The sequence below is a fragment of the Schistocerca piceifrons genome, chromosome 2 (genome assembly GCF_021461385.2).
Source record: "Schistocerca piceifrons isolate TAMUIC-IGC-003096 chromosome 2, iqSchPice1.1, whole genome shotgun sequence".
Lineage (NCBI taxonomy): Eukaryota > Metazoa > Arthropoda > Insecta > Orthoptera > Acrididae > Schistocerca > Schistocerca piceifrons.
The window spans coordinates 595728343-595746425 of NC_060139.1; the positions used below are offsets into that span (position 1 = coordinate 595728343).

At 39.3% G+C, this 18083-nt stretch overlaps 1 protein-coding gene across 1 annotated transcript in view; it reads left to right on the forward strand.

Annotated features, from left to right (window-relative positions):
- LOC124775635 (larval cuticle protein 16/17-like) overlaps positions 1-6452 on the forward strand; it is a 29607-nt gene extending 23155 nt beyond the window's left edge. The window contains exons 2-3 of the mRNA XM_047250464.1: positions 4951-5054; positions 6251-6452. Of these exons, the coding sequence (XP_047106420.1) occupies positions 4951-5054; positions 6251-6452 (306 nt within the window). The remainder of the gene's footprint in view (positions 1-4950; positions 5055-6250) is intronic.
- The last annotated feature ends 11631 nt before the right edge of the window (positions 6453-18083 follow it).

Sequence of the window (18083 nt, forward strand, 5' to 3'; positions counted from 1 at the left end):
TTCGCGGTGCTCGCGAAGAGCTGTTTGCTTCTTCTCTTTGGTATATTACACAACCTGCACAGAAAAAACTTTCAAAATGTTTGACACTGAGTCAATGGATATAATGTAGTTTCATATAATGTGGTCTTCTGCTCCTCCAACATGAGAACGCGTACGCATACGTAGCAATGGGAAAAAAATCTACATTTTAAAGGGTAATTTCAAATTGTGGTGAAAGACAGAAGGAAAGGTGAATCGGAGACACTATTTCTGAATTACCAACTCGCATGTGAATAGATGCCAGAAGAAGCGTATTAAAAACTGACATATATCTCGTGTACGCATCGTATGAGCGACCCTAAAGCTATGGAACAAGGTAAGGTAGAGAAAGTGTAGTGGGAGCTTTTCTGAAAATGAAAAAAATGTTACAGTCAGGTAACAATTCGGCTGATAGGCGATGCGGTGGTCCAGTTGACTGAGCCTCTTGTTTAGCGATGTAAGGAGAGAAGATCTGAATTTAATTATCCGTCGACGTCTGCGTCATTGAAGATGGAGGATATTCTCCGGTTGTATAAATACAGTAAACACAGTAAAAGCCAGTCGACACTGATCTTTTTCCTGAAATCATTAGGCATTCACGTCAGGTGATAAAGAGAAACCATGAAAGTCGAACTCAGAGTGGTCGGAAGGATATTTCAGTCCTACACTCCCGAATATGTATCCACTGTCTAAATCAACCCACCTTTTCACTTTTAGCTAGTACAAATTATCTCATCTGCTTCATTGCCTATCACTACAAAACCAACATTTACAGAAATCATCATGCTAAATCGGAAGACCATTTCCGAGGATTGTTTTGAAATTCGTGAAGCAAAAGCGTGTTCTCTTCCACGTCGCCTCGTGTTATATAGCTTTTCTTTCAACAACCAGTGTTGTGCACACAGTTACTACTCTGTTTTAGGTTTAGATCCACAGCAGCATTACATTTCTCTCAAGAAATTCTCTGAATTACTTTAGACGAAAGCCTATACGTTTCCTTCTGCAATGCTCTTCATGTGAGAAGATATCGATCTACATTTATTTCGGCAGTGCTGAGACGATAAACTCTAACTTCGTTTCTTTTTTGCTGTCCTACACATACCTGCCACTACGAACTATACTGTATTTCTAAATATGTTAATACTGCTATAAAGAAGATGGTTTTCCACAAAATTTTCTTATACTTCTATTCCGTCATTATGTTCTTACAGTTAATCTAAATTTTTTATTTTATACTTTTCTCAAAGTAAGTTATGACTTCAAGAACAAAAAGACGGATCCAAGTTTGACGGCTTTGACAATCGGAAAATATGTATTAATTTTTAAAAGGCAACATCGATAATCACTTACATTGCTCTTAGTTATGAAGAGTTCTTTTGTCAGTCGTGTTATATCCGTCATTTTTATTTTTGAGAAACGAATTTTGTGAGTAATTTCTTGCTTACCGCATCATAATCTCGAATTAAGAGTGCGAAGTGAAAGTACTGTAAGTTTCATATGATGATCGGCCGAGAGGAAATCTCCTACAGCGAAGGTGATAACCCATCACCGCCTAACTCAAGGTCTCGCTCAGCTGAGAAACAAGTAAATGACTGCTCTGTTATTATGATGGGCGAGTAAAGAGTTCGTGTAGGTATATAAGCAGGAGCAGGACGGACAGAGGGCATACTTTGTCGTCCACTTCCAGAGGCAGCACAGCTCGTCACCACTCACCACTCACCATGAAGTGCATCGCTGTAAGTGTTCTCACTATTTGTTTTATCAATGTCCATCACCTCTTCACTTGTTAACTGTTAATGTCTCGCTATTATACTGATGCTACAGTAGAGCTATACTGGATTTTGGCCAGCATTTGCCCATTTTAATGAAGGGTCTCTTTTAATTAAAGTCTGAAATGTCAGATCCTCAAAATGAAACACTTAAAATTTCGGATCAATATTTATTGTATGGATATAATAAATTCTTCAACTTTTGATTATAATATTATAAGAAAAAAATTTGATATATGGATTGACATAAACGAAACGTTCCCTTCATCACGTAATGGGAGAATACTTGAATACTTGGGCTAGATGGCATAAGAAGAACCCCAATATTTGAATAGTTTGCCGAAAAACTTATCAGATATATACAGGCTAATGACACATAGTGTTATTATTTCTAAGGTCAGTTGCGAGTCCCTTTTAAAAATCTGATGGTTCCCAGGATAAGAATCACTACTGTATATAACTGTATTTCGCATCACTATTTTATCGTGGCTCCTCTTTGCTATTATCCAACTGCATGCTACAATTGTAAACCTTCAGTGCATGTCAGCAGGAAGTATATCCCTTTATCAGTAGGTCTTCTCTGTGTTATTTTGTGTCAGACTCATTTTCAGTGCGCTTTTTCTCCAAGCAATTTCACACCAAGAGCTTATATTGGGTTTTCGGATTTTGCAAAAGCGAAGAAAAATTCCAAGGAAAATTGTTGATAGAGATGCCCAACTTCTTAGAATATCGAGCAGGTAGGGAGGGTGGAGTTAAGTACTACATCAGTGTCCAGCCAATCTATAATAGCAAACGTCTCACCCGGTTCCAGGTGTACAGCCCCAATTGCATGTTGCGTATGTAAGGGCTTCTAGGAGCAACAAAAATGTAATTTTCAGTATTTCATATAATTACTGACCCAATTTAAAAATTTTAAATGCTGCCATGGTCAACTCATTAAGAGATATACTTTTATGTTGAACAGTTAATACAGCAAGATAGGTGTTGCAATTAAAAACTGTGTACATGTCTTGAAGCAATGCAACTCAAGGCGCACAAACACCCGGACTTTATTCATCCAGTCACTGAGAATGAGTGCACATAGCGACTTCCAACAAACTTTCCACATAATTCACAATCTTTACGAGTATTTTTCTCGGTCACACCCCCACAAAATGTACAAAGAAAAAATTTGTAGCTTACTACATGTTTGCTGTTCAGCATCAGACATGACGTTTTATCATTATCTATATTCGCAACACAGTTTACAAACCGTATCCACGTATAACACTGAATTTATCTGCAAAATTGTGTTACTGTACGATACACAGTTCAGGAGATATGACGTCATAGAGACTGTGATGCGTGAAAAACTAGCTCTCTGCTTAAAACTGAGAGCAAATTAACCAGACTGTACTCCTTCAGCTACTTGCAACAAACTTCCAACACTACTTCAAACCATTCCTAAACTTTTTCTCGCTTACATGCTTAACGTGAGATACTGAACACATTAACTCACTTGTAAAGCAATCAGACGTTGTTTTATACATGGGAGTTTAAAGGATCGGAGGTTTACTCGGAGACATCTAATATGAGAATGTCTACAGGCAGCAGCTCGGTTAGTTTACGGGAGTATTTATACTACTGTGCGTCCAAGTCTGACAAAGAGTTTAATTTTTCTGCATATAGTAAACGAAGACTGACACTTTCAGGCCATTTATAGAAGATTAATGGTAATAGGCTGACAAAAGAAGTCTTCAAGTATCTCTGGAAAAAGAAATTAAGAACAAGCTCGATCCCAGAAAATAAAAAAAGTTTTTGAAATACACAGCATAAAAGCAGAATAAACAAGAGAGAGAGAGATATCATCAGAAGAGATAAATTTACAGGAATTTCAAGACAGATGCAGTTTTAGAATAGGTGTGATGTGGTATGCATAAAGAAAAAAAGAAACGTGGTGAAAACATGAAAGCATGTTGGAGAAAAGAAGAAGAAACTAGAAAAAAGCTGAAAGTGGCGCGAATCCCTATTTGGCTAAAAGGCAAGGAAAAAAAACACAGCGTGTACACCTCAAAAGTGTTCTACCTCGCTTGTTGTATTGCTCAGACATTGAGACTAAATCACCGAAGTTCATTTCATTGCACTTCGGTTACTTCTTACTTTAAATGTCGCACAATACCTTCCATGGCAGTCTACCGATGAACAGTTAGCTCATGAATGAACTGAATTCTTTTTCAGTCTTAATAGGTAATTGAAAAAGGATAAACATAGGTTCTGATATCATCTGTTGTCTTTGACCAATGACGCCATAGCAAGCCCCAAAATGCAACGCAAACATGATTTAAAAATGAGGTCCAATGGCATTCCCGTGGCACCGAAATACGTATAATCCTCAAATACAGAATAGTGCGAATATTTCATAATAAATGCTGAAGATAATGGGAGAACGGCGGGGAATTGGAGGTTTTCCACAAGGGTAAATTAAAATAACAACCGCAAAATCACGGTAATGGAAAAGTACACAAACCAGAAAAACAAGATACAATGGTTGGTTTCAAAGATGCAAAAACCCAAAATTAGCACGAACCAACATTGACGGATATCGAAAACATCAATTGACCTATATAGCTTAATTTAACCGCCGGTTCGGACCTATAGCAGTACAAAAAACCAAATCCGATACCAATAAACGTACTTAAAATCGCTGTAGTCAACGAAACGCAGTATCGAAATAAATCAAAGCATTAATAATAGGTTAACATCACTATAACACACAAACTGTGCCTCGATCTCTCAAAGAAAGTAGTAAGTCAGGCAAGAATTTTATATTCGAAAGGCTAATGTATCCATAAATAGTTTCATGTTCACGTAAATTGTAATCACTGCTTCCGCTCGTTAGTAGAAAACTCAAAGCTAATGTTTAATCTCTGACTAATGAATGACGTCATCCTTCACAACAGTACTACGTGATGGATGAAACCTGACGTGCGGTATAACCAGTGAAAATGGTATTTGGTTTAAGTAATTTTATTTCTTTGGAATCAGTTGTCAATAAGCTATTAAAAAAGTAATGAACGATTTAAAACAGTGACTGTCGGTGTTGTGCAAGACTATCCTGCGACCTGCAGCGCGCCTACCTATTGAGGGAGAGCCCACTGTACTAGCGGCGGCCCTTGTGTTTCAGCTGTGCCTGGTCGTCGCCGTGTCCTACGTGCTGGCCGACACCAAACCCATCGAGGTGATCTCCCGCGAGGAGGTCCACGATGCTGCCGGGCAGTATTCGCTCTCGTGAGTTCTGTCTGTCTGCCCTGTTCTGTAGTGAGATCAGTGAAATCCGGTATGGGATTAAGAATTTTTAAAATTAATCGAGAATGATTTTTGATTCTCGAGTTGCTTTTGCTTCTGTTGATTATATTAACATTTAAATGCAAGGAAACGATTAGTGATTGTGGTAGGATTGCAATCGACTTTATCTTTTAGTGTTAATAGGAAGGAGCTACTCGAACGAAATGTATTGGCGTTTCATACAGAAAACTTATACAAATAGTTTGATAATTGAATAAATTAAATTCTTTTCTGTCATTAATCAGTTTTACGGTTACATCCGTTCATATTTCATTTCATAGAGAACAACTGTCACATTCGAATATGTAGCCTGATTAAATCAACGGATTCGTACATAGCATAATACTAAGATATGGATGAAAGACAAACGTCTTCGCCGTGGCTGGACGTACGAATAATCACACTCTCTCTTTCGTATTACACACATGACTATATACGCAACAGGAGGCACTAGTGCTGGAATGGAGCTTCCGATGTTTTCATAATACACTAAGCTGACATTTCCATTTTCATTTATATAAACGAACAGCAACTCATCTCTCGCTTGCATTAGCGGGTTCAGACGTTCTAATAAAAAAATATACTTCAATTTCTCTACTGTCAAGAGGATTTCTTTAGATACTTACTTCACTCACTCCACTTTTCATTTTCTTTGAAGTTGAATAATGGGTGCCTGTTGTTGTGGTCTTCAGTCCTGAGACTGGTTTGATGCAGCTCTCCATGCTACTCTATCCTGTGCAAGCTTCTTCATGTCCCAGTACTTACTGCAACCTACATCCTTCTGAATCTGCTTAGTGTATTCATCTCTTGGTCTCCCTCTACGATTTTTACCCTCCACACTGCCCTCCAATGCTAAATTTGTGATCCTCTGATGCCTCAGAACATGTCCTACCAACCGGTCCCTTCTTCTTGTCAAGTTGTGCCACAAACTCCTCTTCTCCCTAGGAGACACAAATATGCGTTAGTGGCTCTTGTGAATCAAAATAACAAGTATACGACTCTGATTATTACGCAGTCGGATACCTTACTAAAAGCTTCTTACCGCGACCATAGTCACAAAGTACGATATCCTAGGATATGTGTAGTTGTTCATCCCTCCAATAGTAACAAGTCGATTAATGCAGGCTGTGGGTCCGCAGGTACCAGACGGCCAACGGCATCACGGTGGTGGAGCACGGCGAGCTGAAGCCCACCCCTGACGGCAAGGACCACGTGCTGATCAAGAGCGGCCAGTACCAGTACACCAGCCCCGAGGGCAAGCCTGTCGACATCAAGTACAAGGCCGACGAGTTCGGCTTCGTCGCCACCGGAGACGCCATTCCAGTCGCACCCGTCGCCTAAGCACCGTCACTTCACCCCACCTATAACTGTACAAACTCATTAGCCCAGTCAATAAATTAATTTCGCCTTCAACGTTATGCTTTAAATATTTCAGTTATTTCTTGCAAAGTACCCCTGACTCGCCTCAAAACTCACCAATGTTGCTACAGCTCTGAGAGTCTGAACTACCATTTTCCTTAATAGGCACCATATTTCATCCATTATTTTTCACTTACTCTGAAATACAGCTAACCAAGTCCTTATGAGTAAATCTGGAAGTAGACGAACTGTTGTGAGCTTTTGGATGCATGAAGAATATTACATGTACAGACCAAAACCCACGTACACCTTCTATAGCTAACGAATTGTAGAACCATCTCGAGCGCAGTAAAATGCTATTTCATCAAGCTGCAGTGACCCAAGCAAAGCACAGTCGGCATGTCGTGAACATCAATTTTTTAGTATAGTGTTGATGCAGGAAATATTTCCGTGCTCGATTCAAGAGAAAAGATGGCTGATGTGAATCTAATATATCTTCGGCGACGAAATCTTTGTACGTGGAGCACAAACTCAAACACTAGGATAAAGAAGGAAATCGTCCAAGGAACCGCGCTGCTGCTACGGTCGCAGGTTCGAATCCTGCCTCGGGCATAGATGTTTGTGATGTCCTTAGATTAGTTAGGTTTAAGTAGTTCTAAGTCTAGGGGACTGATGACCTCAGATGTTAAGTCCCATAGTGGTTAGCACCATTTGAACCATTTTTTGATCTCGTCCAAGCTCTTTTCAGTGAATGATTCGAACACTGATCCACATCAGTTTAGAGATATCACATGAAACCTAAATCTTAAAGACGTTAGAATGATTTGAAAGTCATTGCCTCTGAACGTAGTACCGGTGTATTGACCAATGCTCAGACTTGCTTTGTTTTGTTCGATTCATTTAGAAAAAGTTTATAAAATTTTTGAATAAACACGTACTAATCTGCACATTCATGCCATACGTAGAAACCTCAGTTGTGAGACATGGAGTATCTGTTCAGTTTGAGAACGAAGGGCAAGGAGCTATACAGATCTTCAGTCCAATTGAAATAACGTAAAAGCAAAAATTCGTAATAATGGACGAGGATTTGAATCAGGGTAGATACTATTGCGTACTTTGTGCCTTGGTTCATTCGAACTGCTTCCTGGAAAGGGTTGGTTAAACAAGGCAGTTGATGAGCCACATGTCTTCTAATTAGGGTCGATAAACACCGACACCACAAGGCTTTGGGAGACACAGCCTTCAGTGACAACCCTTCACCTGTGACTAAACAGTTTCCCCGCACCAGACTGCGATGGAATGTTATGACATGCATCATGAAATATGGAGGAACGAATAAGTCACACACTTTTGAACTTGATACATCTCACCTCTTTACCACTGATCGTCTTCGTAGTGTGCTGGACTGCGTTGTTGGATGTTGACAAGGACTTCTCGGGTTCGACTTAATACCATCACCTTTTTTGTGCTGTAATATTTACAACGAGATGCAGTAAGCACATGGAGACACTTGATTAGTTGCTTAAACAACTGCCGGAGTGACAGAGAATGAAAAACTTTGTACTTCTCTTAAGGTAACATCCGCAATAAATCCGAGTTCAGAGTCTATAACATAAAAAGACCGCTCTACCTCTACTTGGTGTAAAAAAAAAGAAATAAAATAGTCTAGACAGATCTGTGCGTACGCTATTTGCTATCTGGTTTTTATATTTGGAAGCACCTTTAAATTACGACTGTCGAATAACTGTTTTAGAATCAATTTACAAGTTCCGTTTTTTTAATTTTCTTTGCAGTGTTTGTCTCTCAAAGGACACCCTTGCCTGTAGTCACGTTCTGTTCGCAATGAATTCATCTTTCCACTTCCATTAGGGCTTGATAACCTTGATACTGTGCATGAAACATGCAAACTTGTTGAACTGCGTGTTGTGTTGTGCAGATCATCTACGAATAAAATAGATAAGAAGAATTCGAATACCAGTTAAGCATTTGCTTAGACGAGTGTAGAATATGTCAAAAAAGTATAGTAAATCTAAATTGTTCGTGGAATCGTATTTGCACAATCACGTATTTATTCCCGATGTACTCACAGTACACAGGAGAGGTCACACTGCAAATGATGTGACGCAACCTTAACACAATGGACACGGAGCTACAATCAAATCTTGGACGTCCTCCTATTACTGAATCACACTGGGATGACTTTTTACGTAAGACCACAGACATCAAACACCTTACTTAATTTTGATGTCACTTTGATCACTTTCTTTAATAAACTTCCCATAGTTGGCTTCCTGATGAAGGAAGCTGTGGCTCCTGAAAATTGCCTTTTAAATCCATACATGTCTCTGTTCTTTGCTCCATTCCACCTTTTTTCCAGTACTGCAACTTAACATTTTTTGTAATATGAGCTATAGAACCAAAGGAAGTTCAAGATCGTCGCTAAATCGGTATTAAGGAATCGAAAGAATAAAGACAAGGGATGTTAAAGTTTCATACCACGCAGTCCTTAAAAGACAATTTCAAAATAAGCTGTAATAAAATAACCCATAACGGAATCTGATCCGATTTTTATACAGTACTGGGACCACATAAAATCGGAGGCATTATATACTGCACATTAGAAAAACAACAATTTTTCTTAATTGACTGCTGCTTTACATCAGAAGTCCGCCGCCGGTAGCTGAGTGGTCAGCGCGACGGACTGTTAATCCTAAAGGCCCGCATTCGATTCCCGGCTGGGTCGGAGATTTTCTCCGCTCACGGACTGGGTGTTGTGTTGTCCTAATCATCATCATTTCATCCCCACCGACGCGCAAGTCGCCGAAGTGGCGTCAAATCGAAAGACTTGCACCAGGCGAGCGATCTACCCGACGGGAGACCCTCGTCACACGACATTATTATTATTATTTACATCAGAAGCAACAAGAAGCAACTAAGTTTATAGCTGAGTACGCCACTGAGGATTTTGAGTTTAGGCAGCTGTCCGTACACAATTATAAATGGAATTTCTAAGCTTAATCTAACATCACCAAGTCGTGCAAGTGGTATATAAAACAGAGTAGTATTTGACTCGTTGATTTTATAGACTATTAACAGATACATGGAAATGAAATTTTCTACGTTTTATAGCACAAGAACACATCATCGAAATATCACGAGCATTTATGCAGATGAGTTAAAAAAGCAAACCTAGAAATCATATTTGTAACTTTGGATAAAAACTTCTCATCGATTAAGGCAGCAAACGCTTGCCCGTGAAAACCTGCTTGTTAACAGCTGTATACACTAAACTTTAATGAAATATTCTTCTTCAGTAACGGGAACAGCTTGATGCTTTACGGAAGACCTCAGACTATTGTTCATTAGATCTGGTCATTAACAACGTGACCTTAGCTCTCTGATCGCCACAAGATAACTGACCTGGTTATCGAACCCATATTAATAGTTGGGCTACTCAGAGGAGTGTCAGAACAACTGTACCGGTCGTGGTGATACATGCTGCCTTATTTTCCGTTACAAACAACACCGCTACCGTCACATACATACATGGCAAAACCAGATCCTGATATCCTGTCACACATAAGATCGTGACATTTCTGCATGCAGAGTTACAATAACTCACCATCTTAAGCAGTCATGCATATCATCATAGAAAACGTGTACACTTATAGCTCGACGTAATTGTTCAGGATGTCTTATACAGGCGCATTACATTGGTATATCGCGTAAAGGTGTTTTTATGTGTCACCAAAATCACTTGTATTGGTGAACGAATGTAACGGTGCAGCAAAAATAAGCGTTATGAAATCTAGGAAGATTTTCACAAAATGAGCGTTTGGGATGGCATTAGCAGATGTCCCTACATGTGGAAGTAGTGTAATACAAGCGAAGAAAAAAGAATGAAGCACTTTATGTAAGGCAAAAAAAAGGAATGAAGCCGGCCGGAGTGGCTGACCGGTTCTAGGCGCTACAGTCTGGAACCGCTCGACCGCTACGGTCGCAGGCTCGAATCCTGCCTCGGGCATGGATGTGTGTGACGTCCTTAGGTTAGTTAGGTTTAAGTAGTTCTAAATTCTAGGAGACTGATGACCTAAGAAGTTAGGTCCCATAGTGCTCAGAGCCATTTGAACCATTTAAAGGAATGAAGATTAGGGCCTAACGCCGTGTTGACAAAGAGGTCATTACGTAAGATACTCTGGATTGGAATGGACAGGGATAGGGAAGAAAATCAAGGAAATCCTAAGTAGTTATCTAGTCAGTTACATGATTGATTTGGGAAAACCTAAATCTGGTTCACCAGCCTAGGATCTGAATACTGATTTTACAGTAGAGCCACCTGGCGTGGTGCCTGAGTGAATAGTTACACTGGTTAGACAAAATGGACAAATGAGTTAGGTGTTCACCGAAATTAATATTGGATTGGACTTAATAGCATTTTTAAACCGTGGAGGAAGGTGGCCCTGAACGACAATTCATTTGTATTCAGTAGCTGGCTTAGGGCAGTTAAAACTGTGTAAGTGCAACTTTAGATTACATAAATATTTCTAGATTAGCATATGAATGAATAACTTATCATCATCATCATCATTTAAGACTGCTTATGCCTTTCAGCGTTCAGTCTGGAGCATAGCCCCCCTTATAAAATACCTCCATGATCCCCTATTCAGTGCTAACATTGGTGCCTCTTCTGACGTTAAACCTATTACTTCAAAATCATTCTTAACCGAATCCAGGTACCTTCTCCTTGGTCTGCCCCGACTCCTCCTACCCTCTACTGCTGAACCCATGAGTCTCTTGGGTAACCTTGCTTCTCCCATGCGTGTAACATGACCCCACCATCTAAGCCTGTTCGCCCTGACTGCTACATCTATAGAGTTCATTCCCAGTTTTTCTTTGATTTCCTCATTGTGGACACCCTCCTGCCATTGTTCCCATCTACTAGTACCTGCAATCATCCTAGCTACTTTCATATCCGTAACCTCAACCTTATTGATAAGGTAACCTGAATCCAACCAGCTTTCGCTCCCATACAACAAAGTTGGTCGAAGGATTGAACGGTGCACAGATAACTTAGTCTTGGTGCTGACTTCCTTCTTGCAGAACAGAGTAGATCGTAGCTGAGCGCTCACTGCATTAGCCTTGCTACACCTCGCTTCCAGTTCTTTCACTATGTTGCCATCCTGTGAGAATATGCATCCTAAGTACTTGAAACCATCCACCTGTTCTAACTTTGTTCCTCCTATTTGGCACTCAATCCGTTTATATTTCTTTCCCACTGACATTACTTTCGTTTTGGAGATGCTAATCTTCATACCATAGTCCTTACATTTCTGATCTAGCTCTGAAATATTACTCTGCAAACTTTCAATCGAATCTGCCATCACAACTAAGTCATCCGCATATGCAAGACTGCTTATTTTGTGTTCACATATCTTAATCTCACCCAGCCAGTCTATTGTTTTCAACATATGATCCATAAATAATATGAACAACAGTGGAGACAGGTTGCAGCCTTGTCTTACCCCTGAAACTACTCTGAACCATGAACTCAATTTACCGTCAACTCTAACTGCTGCCTGACTATCCATGTAAAGACCTTTAATTGCTTGCAAAAGTTTGCCTCCTATTCCATAATCTCGTAGAACAGACAATGACTTCCTCCTAGGAACCCGGTCATATGCCTTTTCTAGATCTATAAAGCATAGATACAATTCCCTGTTCCACTCATAACACTTCTCCATTATTTGTCGTAAGCTAAAGATCTGGTCCTGACAACCTCTATGAATAACTTAACATAAAATAATTAATTTACCCATAAATTCACAATTTTTGAATTGTGTTCACCTTATCACTTTTGGTTACCCAGTTAGCAAACGACACACTTTTTCTCTTAGCAGAGATATTCATTTTCTTACTAATAAATCATCATCAGCATAAACATAAATACATGATATCTCACTTAAAGATTAGAATTGTGATTCTAACAAAGTAACAATGTTCACTAAAAAAATGTAAAATTTCTTATGACACTACCCTGTATATCCAGTAATTCAAAAACTAACAACTCACATTCAAAATTCGCTAGTGTTCAGCTCCTGGGCAGTATTTTGGATTCACTGAATGTATTATCGATGCAACTTACAATTTTTTGTCACCCAACAGGAATGTCAAAGGGCGCTCAAGCCACGCCATCTTGCACTTTCTAACGACGGTGACAGCAGATTTCATGTAGCTTTCATTTCATGGCATTCTGACGCAGTCCGTGTGTATTTATTCAGCATTGCCTCTAAAAATATTTCAGGATTACGTAAAAATGATGTACGTATTTGCACGGAAAATGGACAGAAATTTTGTAGTTGCAGTTTTGATTTGTATATCTCTTTTTATAAGCATAAATGCCGTATTTATGAAATTCCAACATACTGACGAAGGATAGGAGCAGCAACTTGGGCTATTAAATATTAATTTTCTTTCAGTAAGCATCACGGTTGCAGTAATAGTCATTTCTTTGTGGTGACTGTTTCCGAACCATTACGTTGATTTTCAAACCATAGACTTAAGTTTAAGTGTAATCACACAGTTCCCATCAGTTTACATGAAAATAACTAAACATACATTATTCCTCACCGGTAACCATAACATACATACAAAATGATAAACTTCATATGAGCATACAATGTGATTTCTTTCCACCTGAACGCAGAAAATTGCTGAGTATTGTGTATGCATCTAGGCTCCTCATCGAGGAGGTACAGAACATAAAAAAAAAAACGGATTTACAGACAAGACTACGTGTGAAGTCGCATGAATGTGTTTCACCGTCAAGCATACGTTGAAACCTGTAGTTCATTTCATCCACTAGACAACAGATTCGTTAACAAAGTAAGTGAAAACAGGGAGAAAACATTATTTTTTCTCAGTGATGCCTTAACAGCTGGACGTAACGTTAGATTATCCGGCATCAGATTCGAAAAATCCCAATGTTATAAGCAGCGGACTTGACAAAACATTCTTCTAACCCGTCCTAACAATTTCCTCTGGAAATTGTTTGATGTAGATATTTCAGAAACTCACTGGTGAGGATTGTAAGCAATTAAATTAAGCAGTTCTATTGAGGGAGAGGGGCAAGCAGAGCGCTGCAGACAAGCTTCTGCTTGGATCAAATTTTATCTGATTTGATATAACGTTATGAGAGAAAGACGTTCTGTTGCTAATGCTATTTGATGTAGCAAGTTTGGTACAGGGTGATGTACACACCAGCAAGACTGGTCAGCGTACTGCGAGACCTGGGAGAGGACAGAACGCAACCGCATAACAGCGGCTAGGAGTGAGCTGAACTTTCGCCGCTGGTGCGTACGCCGTTATTATTCGCTTTGCTCACGTAATGCTGCCATCAATACATTCAAAACGGAGAGCGAGGATACTGGGTTACTCTGTAGTCTTCGTGATAGAACAAATGTGGTTACGTGTGTCACAGAAAATAAATTTATTCTTGCTGGTACTTAATAGCGCAGTACCTCGATGTTTCAACGTAAAATACTACACATGGTCATACTTATCTTTGTGCTATGATATTGCAAGCAAAGAGGTAGCTACGGAACTCTAGTATATGTAGGAACGGGGAAACAAAACGTCAGTACTACCTGGGGGTATATATTAACAAAAGTGCATTGGGTAATACAAAGCAACATACGGAATATATCAAAGCAGGAAAATAATTACTTCTGGTGTGACTAAAAAATTTCTAAGAACGATAAGTGAAGAGTGGGTAGGCTAAAGTTCCGAAGTGTCCAGTACTATGGATCACGCCGGCCGCCGTGGTCTCGCGGTTCTAGGCGCTCAGTCCGGAACCGCGCAACTGCTACGGTCGCAGGTTCGAATCCTGCCTCGGGCATGGATGTGTGTGACGTCCTTAGGTTAGTTAGGTTTAAGTAGTTCTAAGTTCTAGGGGACTGATGACCACGGAAGTTAAGTCCCATAGTGCTCAGAGCCATTTTACTATGGATCACAACAACGGATTTTAAATGCTGGTCTCAAAAGAAGACTAATAATTGTGGAAAAGTGTTATTTACGAAGGAGCGCCAGAGTATCAAGAATCGAGAAAAAACTAATGATGAAGTGAGCTAGAATGAAGATAAATGGATCAGTGATACATGGAACTGCAAGAAAATCGTTCTTGTTGAGGTGCCATATCAGCGGTGGGGATAATTTTTAAATTTACACCATCCAGCAGACGTTAACGCAACAGACCACGATGTTCGTGGAAGGACCACACCAGTGAAATAACGGAGCAATCTGGTGTAAGCAAGGAGGATGACTTGAATGTTATTAGTAAATGTTTGTGTTACTTAATCCTGTAATAATAATAATAATAAAATTCAGTTGATACTATGTATTTTTTATTTCAGTTTCCATCCAGTTTGCACCAATAGTTTATTTAATTCCAGTTACGGTACATAACATGTTTCGGCAAGTAGCCATTGTCAGATACGAACTGACAACTGTGTCCAATACACCGCTGTAAATAAAGTGGGCCTAACCTGCATCAGAAACGAGCGATAACAGGCACGGACTCTATCGTTCTGACATGAGACTGTGTATTGACTATTATCTTTGTTCCTATCTGATGCTAAAACATGCAATAGAACTTAAATTAAACAGGTTAAACGTGCGATCTAGACGAAAATTTGAATAATTAATTTCTTGACATGGTACTACATATCGAAAACAAGTGAGACCAGTCTCTACGTTACAGAAGCTGGTAATTGACAAAAACTGAATCCACGTTCGAACAATATTGCTTAGGAAATATACACGTAGATATTACAGCCCTAAGAACTCTACACTCAGGATAGGAACAAATGGTTATGTATTTTACAAATTAGCACATGCCTGTCTCCGACAGACTGAAACTAAATTTTAAGGGCGTATGTCTTCAAGTATAACATACTGGGTTCTATCAGTCATATATTCCCCGAGCTTGTCACGTATTTACGAAGAAACTCAGTATGATCGTGTCTTGATTTGTAGTCAACGCTGTGCTATAGCGTAGAATGCCTTTCGGAAATCTGGGAAGACGGATTCTACCCATGCACTTGCATTTATTGTTTACAAAATGCAGTGAATGAATAAAACAAGCTGTGTTCCAAGTGAGAGATGTTTTGCTGAATTGTGCTCAGTCTTTCAGAAAAGCTTGTTTTCCTCCAGGAACGTCATAATTTTTGAGCTTGTACTGTGCTTTAGAATTTTCTAACAGACGCACGTCAGCTGTATCGGCCTGTAGGCCTGTGTATCCAATCATTTGGGTTCTGGTCATTTCTGTCATTCAGACCGCTATTACTAAAACATTTAATCCGTATTTCGGAAACATGATACTAGACCATACAGACAGAGCGTTAATCTTATTGATATCTCAGTGATTGCAACCACAAAACAACACAGAGGAAAGTAGTTCAATTTTTTCGTATTGATACACAAGCAGCGAAGGGGAAAATGATGTAATAATGATAAGAATTACGAAGATTATGTCTCAATAAAATTCCCTTGGTTTTGCTGTGTAAATTCAGGACACCCTCTAACGTAAAAGTATTAACTGCAACGAAGGTCTTTACTGCAGACAAGAATATTTACAGCTGAAAATGGGAAATATGTTCAGTTGGAATCTCTGTGAAAAGTGCTTTTCTTGTATGAGCATTCCAGGAGTAAAACGCGAAAATTACATCTGATTTTACTCCGCCGCTTCAGATGGAGCCAGTTTCACGAACTCCTGAGATGCATAACAAAAGTCTTGAGAACGTGACTTAAAGTGTTATAAAATTATGTAATAAAATAAACTGAACAAGTACGGAAAAAATACAAAAGAATCCATGTAACAAAGTTTCTTTCTTTTCATCTCCTTCATTTTCTAACTTTCAACATCTACGTAATCTCCTAGATTAGATACAGTTTTAAGGATATATCTAAATAAACAAAATCTGCTTTTACGAGAACTCACGAAGTTAAAGTGGTTTAGAAGTGGTAGCGCAACTATTTGAAATTTATTCGACTCAAAGAACAGTTTTTGCTAGGATACTTTTACTTACTTTCTTTTCTCATTCTTCCGATAAATCGGGGGGCGTGTTTATATCATTTAATAGGGACAGTCAAGACCATCAATAAAAATTCCTACAAAAGCGTAAAGAACACTCCCTTATTTTCAAACAACATTTTCTTTTATCAATTGAATGACTGGACAAAGAACGTAAAAAAGAAACTAAAGGGATTTGCTTTCATAGATTCAACGGCCTTTAGAACAGTTTCCCAAAGCGTTAATGTGCTTCATGTGATTTTCTTTTCCCTCAAATTTCTTCTATGCGGACTAAACCGAAAATGTGCTTTAAGATTTCATGTCTTGTTTTTGTGTTTAATTAGCTAAATTACTCCAGTAATCATGGTTTCCGAAGCATAACCACAGTGTTGTAGTAGCCTGATTTTACTCATACACTGCCCAGAGCAAAATTAGTGTTGGAACATTCAGATTTTCATCTCGGACTTTTAATATTTTGTCATACTGGTTTCGAGTAATACTATAGCTCTTTTGTAACTCAGATGTTCTGTCTTTATTATTTTCACGTTTAATTGTGGATTTTCAATTGTCTTGCCAAACTGAATTGCTAAACGCTGCCCACCGTGGTTCTGCGGAGATCCTTCATTTTATTTGGTTGTTACGTATGAATTCTGGACATAGGAGTTCGCAAGCAGGAAGGGGGGGGGTCGCAAGAGGGGGCACTTCCTCCTCCCCCACCCTGGAATCTGGAGTACAGGAATATTATTTATATACTGAGCGAACTGTCATCAGTTTTCTGAGTTGCAACAAATTTTTCTGTGTCACCTATAGAAATTAGCTCTTGTGGCGTTACATGTCTCGAAACTGATCTGTTCTTTTATATAAAAAATTACAATTTTAGTATTTTACCCTCTTTCTTGGAAAAATTTCTGTGAACACCAATGATTTTGAGTTCTTTTTTGGCTGTAATTTGATACGATTCTTTAGCTGAGAGAATCGTTAGCTGTTGAGATCTGTAAATCACGTGCATAGGTCAAACAAAGTATATGAACTGTTGTTTTGTTCCACTTGCTTTACATCTACGTCCACACAAATACTTCGCAAGCCACCATACAGCGCATGGCAGAGGGTACATTGTACCACTACTTGTCATTTCACCTCCTGTTCCACTCGTAGGGCGAGGGAAAAACGACTATCTGTACGCCTCCGTATGGGCCCTAATTTCTCGTACCTTATCTTCGTGGTCCTTACGCGCGATGTATCTTGGCGGCAATGGAATCGTTCGGCAGTCAGCTTCAAATGCCGATTCTCTCAATTTCCTCAATAGTGTTTCTCGAAAAGAACGTCGCCTTCCCTCCAGGGTTTCCCATTTGCATCTCCGCAAGACTTACGTGTTGTTTGAACCTACCGGTTACAAATCTAGCAACCCACCTCTGAATTGCTTCGATGTCGTCCTTCAGTCCGAGCTCGTAAGGATCCCAAAAACTCGAGCAGTACTCAAGAATAGGTCCCGCCAGCTTCCTATAAGCGGTCTGCTTTACAGGTGAACTATTCTTTCCTAAAAGTCT